We start from the raw sequence: 10,304 nt of genomic DNA, 5'->3' as shown, positions 1-10,304 counted from the left end.
CTCCTTCACCTTAGGTGGAAGGGAATTCCACATCTGGTGTAAATGAATGAATGTTGAAAAGTGGAGGTACAGTTCGTGCCAGGTATGCCTGGGATCCGATTCTAGGGTCCACGTTTTGTTCTTAGTTGTTTTTACATTTATGACTATTATAAGCGGATGCTGCGTCAACGATCATAAATGTATCGTAGTGTTAATAAATTATGTTTTGACAGCCGGTTGATGTAACTTCAGTTTTGATCGGTTAAATCTCAGAAATATTCCAAAGCTTATTTGAAAAGAAACGGATCGAAGCCTTTAATATATCAGATAAATTGTAGTTTTGAAAATAAAAAGTGTTATTATTTGACAATAAGAAAATATACTTTGTGAGCTGTTTTTCTGACTATTACAGGTAATAATAAAACTTGGTGGGAGACATTACCGTATTCTTTAATAAATGTAAGGATAGTCAACAACGGAGTGTTTGTGACAATAATTATCAAAGGCTTTTTTTTAATTAAATTTTGGAATATTTCTGAGATTTTACCGATCAAAACTGAAGTTACATTGGCCGGCTGTCAAAACATAATTTACTAACACTACGATACATTCATGATCGCTAACGGAGCATCCGTTTATAATAGTCATAAACGTAAAAACAACTAAGAATAAAACATGGACCCTAAAATCGGACCCCAAGCATACCTGGCACAAACTGTACAGCAAGAAGGTAAAGCAAAATCCATGTGAGAGGCGGTGGAGCGAAGGGAACGGAGGGAGGGCTAGAAATTGCTGGCGAGGAAGAGAGGAGATCCCGAGTGGATGATGGTGTAAACTAGTATACAGGTTAAATATTCTCTCCGTTCATCGGCGGTAAGCCATTCGAGACGCTCGTAAAACGGGGACACATGCTCGTCTCGACGGAGGTCAAAAACGAAACAAACGCACACCCAAGAGAAGAGAGAGAGAGAGAGAGAGAGAGAGAGAGCGAAAGAGACAAGGGAGGAGGGAGTCTTTGAACAAGTTTAAGTACGTTTACTCATGCACACGGCGATCAACTTATTGTTTCCACGATGCAACAGTTCAATTTAAATTTGTCTTTTATCTAGACCTATCTCTCAAAGTTGTTTTACTTTTACTACATTTACACTATTTACTTTGCACTTGATCGATAAACGCGGGACTACGCAACAAACCGATCGATCGAATTAATTACTATTAATTACTATTAATCACTACTCTGATCACTACAATTATTTGATGCGTTAAAATTACTCAAAGAAACACGTGTTACGTTACGATTACACAACACGTGTTTACTTGACGATATCAAGCAGTCGACTGGATGTTATTGGTTATGTCGCCATAAGAGTTTTGAACGATTGGTTAAAGCAATAATTCAAAACGCGGCAATTCAAAATAAAAATATTGATTAATACGATTTACATCAATATAATTTATTAGAAAAATGTTGCAAATGCATGTTTATCATTATTTGTTAAAAATTGTATGATCCATGCGGCTGATTTGCGCACTGAGCTCAAGTGTGGCCCTCTGCCCCGCAGCTGAAGCAGCCCCAGACCCGGTCTGTGTAACCGGGACACCGGTGCTGCATATGGCCCTGAGCCAGGCAGCGAAAGCAGCGCTGAGGAGGCGCTTTAAGCGCCTCCACGCGTGCAACCGCCCAGGGCCACTCGCCCTACTTTGGTGAGCTTCGCAGCCGCCGCGACCGGGCACTGCGCGATCACAGAGCCCATGCCCCGGCGGCCTCTAATCACGCTGCCTATCTTTATGTCCTAAACGCTGCAGGCTCCGGCGTCGGCCAATGCAGCTGCCACCTCCTCTGGCGTGGTAGAGTCAAGGAACCCGGACACGCGGATCCCCACCCTACGCATAGGGCAGGTGATCCGGACAATCGACCAAACGTCGAAAACAACGAACAAATCGAAAGCCAAGCGAGCGTTTCGAATACGCGAAGATCGTTATCTTACGATGACCGACCAGTAGGTGTATTAGGTAGAAATATTGTGGAAGATACTACTTTACCCACAACCGCGAGCACCGAAATGGCGTCAAACACTAATCGCACCACGTCAGATTCAAATATTGTAGATTTGATTAGGAGATTATCAGACAAAATCGATAGATTAGAAGCGCGAGTGCAAAACGTTACTAGGGAACGCGACAAAACCACGGAGAACGAGGTATTGGCGGGAAACGCGAGTGAAGCGGGACGCGTACACAAAAGCAAACCCCGATCTTCATAAACGTTCCTGGAACGTGTCTAGCCAACCGCTATACGGACAATGAAAACAACCAATACCACGTCTTGACCGACGACGACGTCTTTGGTTCAGCCGGAGCCGTATTAGGTTCTGGAAGAGGAGCCAGCGGAGGCGGAGTCGGTTCAGGCGGAGGCAGTGGTATTCGATTACCACGAGGCGGATGGTTGAAAAGTTCATTCGAACATTTAACATTCAGGGGAAAAGACGATAAACAAAACCCCGAGTTATTTGTCCGAGACTTCGAAAACATAGCTAGGGAAGAACAAGTACCTGAGCAAGATCAGTTATTTTATTTTAAGCGAGCGATGAAATTGTGCGCGAAATACTGGTACGAAATGACCAAACCAGACGACATCCAAACCGCGAAAGACAAGTTTCGTGAGTACTATTGGGGTCGCGAAGCGCAAACCGCGTACAAAAAACAACTATTTACGGGTAAATACGTACCCAACAAGGGAACATCGATGGCCGAATACGCAATGCAGACAGCATTAAAGGCGCGATTGTTAAACCCACCATTGTTAGACGACGACATAATAGGTATCTTAGGAGACCATTTTCCCATAGATATAGCTAGGGAAATTAGACCCACGAACGTTCAGACGTTGCAAGATTTAGTTAGACTACTAGACTCTATAGAAGCGACGCGTAGAGGACGTAAAAGCGAAAGCGTGCCACAAAAAAGTGGCAATAACGCAAACAAAAATGTAAATAAAACCGGAACCATTCCGAAACGGAATATTATCGTAAACAAACAGCAATTTAACAGACCTTATGGTCAACAAGCCGCATTTCCATCGCGAAAACCATTGGCTATTACCGCGTCAGACAAATCGTGGAACAACGAGTCCAATCGAGTGAGCGAACCGCGAGCGAGATTCAATAATAACAGTAACTCATTGCAAAAGCGATCGCGAGAGTACCAGAATGGAAGAGTCGTAATCACCGAGGTTACAGACGGCGATGATGAAGCTACGCAGCGAAGAAACGTCGCCAAGGTCGACAACCGCTACCAGAAGCAAAATCAAAATAAGAATGTGGGACAGCAGCAGCAGCAGCAGCCACCACAACCACGCAGAAGGATGACAACTGTAATACGCGACGATACGAGCGAAGCAGTGCCAATATCCAGCCAACCAAGCAGAGCAGTCAACATAGACGATAGCGCAGATACCGAGTTATTTGTGGACAAATCCAAAAAATTTCCGGATAAATCCATGAATATCATAATGCCAGAGTTCAATTCGCCGCACCCACGAAACAAACAAAGGGGAAAGCGAAACTCAAGGCCAAAAACTAAAATAATGCCAACCGAACAACAATTTGGTGGCATTTACATGATTCACCATCACGGTGACAAACCTAAACCACACTTATTGGACCATAACTATTCGAGAGGGAGGAAACCGACCGTTCGTCAAGAAAACTTCGATGACGAGTCAAAAGCGAGCGAGTTGACGAGTTCGGAGACCGCTCAGCCACAAAATCCGACCGTACACCGAGAGGACGAATTGGCGGGAAACCAAACACCATCCCATTCCGAAGAAGATTTAAAAACATACAAAAAACGCATGAGTCAGTTGCAAAAAGACTATGCAAGATCCCACAGCAAACAATCCGTTGAAAAAGGTACTTATTTCATGGACAAATGGGATCACGAACCACAAAACGTGGAACAGAATCACAATTCCGTTAAGAAAAGAGCCTCGAAAACGGAACACAATAAAGAAAATAAACATTTAGGGGCCACAAATACTTTAACAAATACCGCAAAGAAAAGAGTCCCGAAAGCGGATTACACTAATGAAAAACAAACACACGGGACCACAAATAAACAATATACTAAAAGTAAAACAGTCCGAAAACAAGAGTCAACCATAGAAAGAAAGATTCTAAGGGCTAAAAGTGAAAAGCAGCGCAAAACGACCGGAACAAACCCAATTCCAGTAACTCTAGAAGACGGAGAAGTGGAAGTGATGACGAAAACGCCGAGTCAAGCTGTATTAGATCAACGCAAAGTGATCTTTTCAAAAAATTTGAAAAGGGAACAACCCAGTGACGACGAAAGTCTCACGAAAAAAATTCCAGAAGAAAGCAACCCACAAATTCAAACAATTCGTGCGGATAACGCTAATTCCTACGAGAAAGCAGCTAAACGACAAGTGCTAAAAGCCAAAAGAACCACAAACACAGTCGAAGATGCATTAAATATCCTTAGGATAGAGGATATGATCAAAGACGTGGAGGAAACCTTCACCGAGGCGCAAAACCAGAAAGTCACAAAGGTTAATGTGCCACTAATTACTATAAAATTCAAAGCGTTCACAGTGAAAGCGCTAGTGGACACCGGAGTACAGATCTCAGCCATAACAAAGGAGCTGTACGATGCTTTGGTCACCACCAATGACATAATTGATGCATTGCCAGTGAGGAAGTTCTTCTTAAAAGGAGCTTTCGCAGGAAAAGGCGCAGCAGTGTCAAACAAAGCAAGAATTGAATTCGAATTTAACGGCAAGAAGTTTCAGTACGAGTTCTACATCGTTGAATAAATGGCATACAGAGTGGTACTTCGAATAGACTTCCTTGTAAAATATCACACTAACGTGCTATGCGATGATAGAATCACGGTGAATTTCGAAACGTAAGCCGACAATGAACCACAAACCATTGCGTCCATAACGATGGAAGAGGCCGACGAAGCCTTACGTGAGATAATCCACAAAAATGCCGAGATTTTCCAAGACGGCATAGGATTGGTCAACCACTACAAGCATAAAATTGTGGTTAAATCTAACGCACCATACAAGAAAAGATTATATCCCATTCCCGATAAACATTTCGAGAAAGTCGCAAGCTATATCGACGACTTAGAGGAGCAAGGGATAATTAAAAAAGCAGCCACTCAATATGTAAACCCACTTGTGGTTGTTATCAAGAAGAGCGGAGACATTCGTCTTTGTCTCGACGCAAGAGAAATAAATAAAAGAATGTGCGAAGATTACGCGCAGCCACCTACAATAGAGGAGGTTTTCCGCAGATTTGGACCAAACGGATACTACACCTCACTCGACATCAGCAATGCCTTTTGGCAAATCCCGTTAGAGGAGCAATCACAGAAGTACACCGGATTCATGTTTAATGGCCAAACGTACGTCTTTCGACGCATGCCATTCGGAATCAAAACAGCCGGAGCTTCTTTCAGGGCTATGAGCAAAGCCTTAGGCCCAAATGCAAACGACTTCTTAATCGTCTATCTCGACGACATTTTGATTGCCTCCAAAACATTGGAAGAGCATATCAAACATATTGATTACGTCCTTGGAAAGCTGAAGGAAGTAGGTTTTCGTTTGAACAAGGACAAATGCGAGTTCATACAGAGGGAGATCAAATTCTTAGGCCACACTTTCAACGAGATTAAAGCGGAAATAAACGCCGATACCAAATTGGCCATTAGAAACTGTCAAAGACCCAAGAATAAGAGAGACGTTCAAGTGTTTCTCGGTCTTGTAAACTGGGAACGTAGATTTATCAAGAACCTAGCCAAAATGACGTAGCCATTGGAGGAGCTTCTAAGAAAAGGAAAGAAGTTCGCATGGAACGATGAGCAACAAAAGTCATTCGAGGAGATAAAATTAGCCTTCGAGGAAGCGCCAAATCTTCATTTAACCCGTCCAGGCTACAAATTCGGCATATATGTCGACGCAGCAAGAACTGGATTGGGAGCCTGACTCTACCAATACAAGGAGGACGGCAGAGAAAAATTTACCATTGCATACGCAAGCCGTGCGTTGCATGGAGCCGAAATTAACTACACAATCACCGAACTAGAATGTTTAGCTTTAGTTTGGGCCCTGAAGAAATGGCATACTCTCCTATTAGGAAGTTAAGTGCGAGTACACACTGACCACCGAGCCCTGCAGTTCTAGAGCACATGCGTGCAGAATAACACAAGGATTGCCAGATGGTTCAGCTTTCTACAGGAGTTCGACCTAGATGTGATCCATATTCCAGGGAAAGATAACTCATTCGCCGATACTTTGTCCAGAAGCGCAGACGAAAGGCGCATACTTATGAAAGATGACAAGTACATCGGTTTAATCGAAAACGCAAGAGATGGAACCAGGACCGACGATTGGGTGAAAATCATCCGGGAAGCGCAACAAGCACACCCAGATTTGATGAGCGCTTCACAAACGGATCCACACATGTTCCTAGAAAGAGACAACATCGTTCGACACATGGACGGAAACTCTGATAAAATCGTCTTACTGGAAGAAAAGAACTGGAAGATGATGAAACGAGCACACAAATTGCTAGCTCATTTTGGTACCGATAAGTCAATCGGATTCATGAAAACGTATTTCATCGGAAAGAACTTCGAGAAATACGCCAGAGATGTGGTAGCATCGTGCAAGGTGTGCCACGCAACTAAGTTTTACACCCGACCAACTGTAGGAATGGAATACTACGAGTTGCCGGACAAATCAGGCAAAGCCATATCATTGGACCTATGCGGACCATGGCCACAATCAAGAGGAGAATACGAGCACGTACTCGTGATTATGGACAAATTCTCCAAACTAGTAAAGATATATCCACTGAAGGATAAAAAAACTGGCCACAATCATCGATAAATTGGAGAATGACTATTTTCCAAACATCGGAGTGCCAGAAGAAATTCTTACGGACAACGATGGACAGTTTTTGTCCAGAAGATGGCAACAGTTTGCGGAAGAATACAACTGCACAATAAAAAAGACTACGCCATACAACCCTCAGTCCAACCCAGTAGAGAGAGTCATGCGTGAGCTAGGACGAATAATGCGTACCTATGCATCGCACGAACACACCCTATGGGCAAATATTGTACAACGCGCGGAACGCGTTATCAATGCCACAGTACACTCCAGCACTGGATTCACACCAAACGAATTACATTTTGGTGAAGACGATCATCTGGAGCTACCAAGAGAAATTCTGCCGCAAATTTACGAGGAAATCTCGCAAGACGACAGAATTGTCGAGGCGCGTGTCAACTTAGAGAGAAACGCGCAAAAGAGGAAGAAACAAGCGGACAAATTTCAGACTGCTAACGTCTATCAACCAGGAGACAGTTTGGATCAAAACAAGGCCACGTTCAGACGCGAGGAAAAGAAAAGTCGCAAAAATCCATTTACTATACGACGGGCCCTTCCAAGTTCTCGATGTGTTGAGACAAAATGCATACCTGATTGGAGACCTCAACGGAAACGTAAGGGGAGCCTACAACACCCGTCTGTTAAGGCCTGATCGCTAGCCACACATGAAGCCACGACAGGAGACCCTAGACGAACAAATAGATGAACCCGAGCAGGACTCACCACAAACGAGCGACTACCTAGATGCCGAAGACGGTTCACAAAATTACAGCGAGAGATACGAGAGTCTTGATGAAGAATTACCACAAGACGACCAATTAGAGGAAGACGGATACAACCCAGATGAATATCTACCAGAGGATCAAGACGACGAATATGATCCCGATGAGGATGACGAACAACATATTCCAGAGGAGGAAGAAGACTACTCCGACCAGGAAGCTGACGAACAAGATTCGGATTACGAACGATTCGATATCGCAGAGTACGAACAAGATTACGTACCCATAGAGGCGGAAGAATACCTCGAAGAGGGTGATGAAATTGTGGATACAACCACAAACCAGACACTGGATAATTCCCAAATCTTAGAATTGTCCAGCGAACACGAGCCAATCGACGAATATTCGCAAGAAGATCCTGACGAATCTAATACAGAAGAGTCATCCGAGGAAGGACATTTCACAGAATACGATCCCAGAGGAGGACTATTCTTAGATGAAATACCGCGATGGCAAGAAGAAGAAAACGACTATATTGTCGAGGAGCCACAAGACGGCGATACAGAAGGCAGAATCACAACGATTCAACCACAAAACCGCAGTATAGCGACACAGAGTCAACAATTGACACAATTAATGGCAAATTTGCCGAACCAACACGAGGAGACCTACCAGGACAACCGTGTTCAAGCCAGAATGAAGGCAACAAGATACTCCACCAGGGGCGGAACCATACATGCCACACTGGAAAGTGAATATCGCCTGTGCACAATTACCATCAAGGAAGAACCCACGGAACAATTTAATCTTCCGGAATGTACTATAACATTAATTCGCAGAAAAATTGCGATAAACGGCACATATATCAACAAAAACAATAAGAGACCACGAAAAGAGGTCGAAATATTGAAATCAGGCACAAAAGTGGATAAACATACCACAAGTAATGAAATAATCACGAAAAATTTCAAAAAACGAACAATTCCCACAAATACCATCAAATTATTACACTAGGACAAAGAAGAAGTCCAAATCATAAAAGTAATTAACGTTACTGACCCGACAATAAAGTCAGAAAACGAGAACATATTAAAAAACAACATACTCACCACAGAAGATGAGGATAATCACATGGAAACCGCAATAAGGACCATGGAACCAATTCCCACCGAGGAAGACCCGTCCAACCTGAAACAAAAAGAAAAAGTAAGGTTAGTCGATAAAAACAAGCAAAAACACGAAACAGTGTTAAATGAGACCTACACACTAAAGAAAAGTGAGGTAGACGCATTAAATGTAACAAACATAGCGAAAGGTGAACAAAACCACGCAAAAACTACATTACAAATAAACCAAGTACATGCAAACGCACCACAAGACAAATTTTTTACGAGAAACGAACCAAGTTCCACAACAATACAGGAACAAGTGCAATCAATAAGTAACAACATTCAAAATCTGCAAGACCAATTGCAAAACTTGATTGATAAAGCTAAAATATAAATCAACCCACAAAAGAACAGACCGAGTACATCAAGTCAACTTAAAACTGAATCTCTCACGCAGATTCACAACGATTCATCAAAAGAATCAATAATATTTGCTAAAAATGCGAACCAACACGTTAAGTCACACGATCATACATTTTCATGCGATAGGAGCCGTTAAAAGTCACTAGGACAAAATGCACCTAGTTATAAAACACGCTCACCCATCATAACCCGCAAACGCAATTGCGATCAGCTGTTTCAACAGAACGATAAAACTCAAGCGATCAAGCACTCAATCAACAAAGTAATAAGTACCAAAGTCAAAACCATGGATTTAGAACCACCATATGGAAGACTGTGGTATCAGCAATTGTGCGAGAGAGAAAGGGAAATCCACGAGGAAATAAAAAGAAGAAAATTGTGGAAGAAAATAATAACAGAAAAGCGAAGGAGGATACAAGCCTTAGAATCATTTGCGAATAACACTTCCCCCACACACGAGGATGAGGAAGTGGATCCAAACATTCTAACGGAGGAAGACGAATGGGAAAATATGTATAATAATACGATACAAAAATACTATAAGGAGGACACCGAAAAGCAGAGGTTAATCGACAAATTTACTATAAACGACAAAGACGGACATCCGTACTACAAAGTAAGAGTCGTCATAAACATCGCGGATGTCAGAAAACAAAAAGATGATAATCCCAAAGAATGCGTTATCAATTATAAAATTGGAACCCAGACTGCAACAAGAATAGTTGAGCTGATAAATCAAGCAGTCGACAACGACAAAATACACTCAATCTCCTCTGAACCAACATCAACATCACGTGAGTCAACCACAACCCTCATAGACGTTACCAACAACCAAAACAAAAAACGAAGGAGATCTTCGTCAAATGACAAAAGTACGGAAAATGTAAAAACAAAATCCAGCCACAAGAAAAGAACAAAACCAGCAAAATCCGAAGCTAAATCACACATAGCTAAAACAAAACAAAGGAATCAAGCAGGCAAATTTATTAAAGCAACGCCGAAAATAATGAAAGAAGAAACCATAACACAAAAATATATAATCTCAAGACAACAACCCACAACGCCGACTATAAAAATTGACGTTGTGTCATTTCACAACCTCAATTTGGCGGGAAAATTGCAACCGCGGGAAAATTATCCCGTGGTTGC

General features: G+C 42.4%; 1 protein-coding gene across 1 annotated transcript; it reads left to right on the top strand.

The window, feature by feature from the left end:
• The first annotated feature begins 7,566 nt into the window (after positions 1-7,566).
• On the top strand, positions 7,567-9,126 carry LOC105205568 (probable serine/threonine-protein kinase kinX). Its single transcript, XM_039453187.1, has 2 exons — positions 7,567-8,566; positions 8,738-9,126. Exons 1-2 carry the CDS (start codon positions 7,567-7,569, stop codon positions 9,124-9,126), a joined length of 1,389 nt encoding a protein of 462 aa, XP_039309121.1.
• The last annotated feature ends 1,178 nt before the right edge of the window (positions 9,127-10,304 follow it).

The sequence above is a fragment of the Solenopsis invicta genome, chromosome 8 (assembly GCF_016802725.1).
Source record: "Solenopsis invicta isolate M01_SB chromosome 8, UNIL_Sinv_3.0, whole genome shotgun sequence".
Classification (NCBI taxonomy): domain Eukaryota; kingdom Metazoa; phylum Arthropoda; class Insecta; order Hymenoptera; family Formicidae; genus Solenopsis; species Solenopsis invicta.
This window is presented reverse-complemented; position numbering and strand designations above follow the sequence as displayed.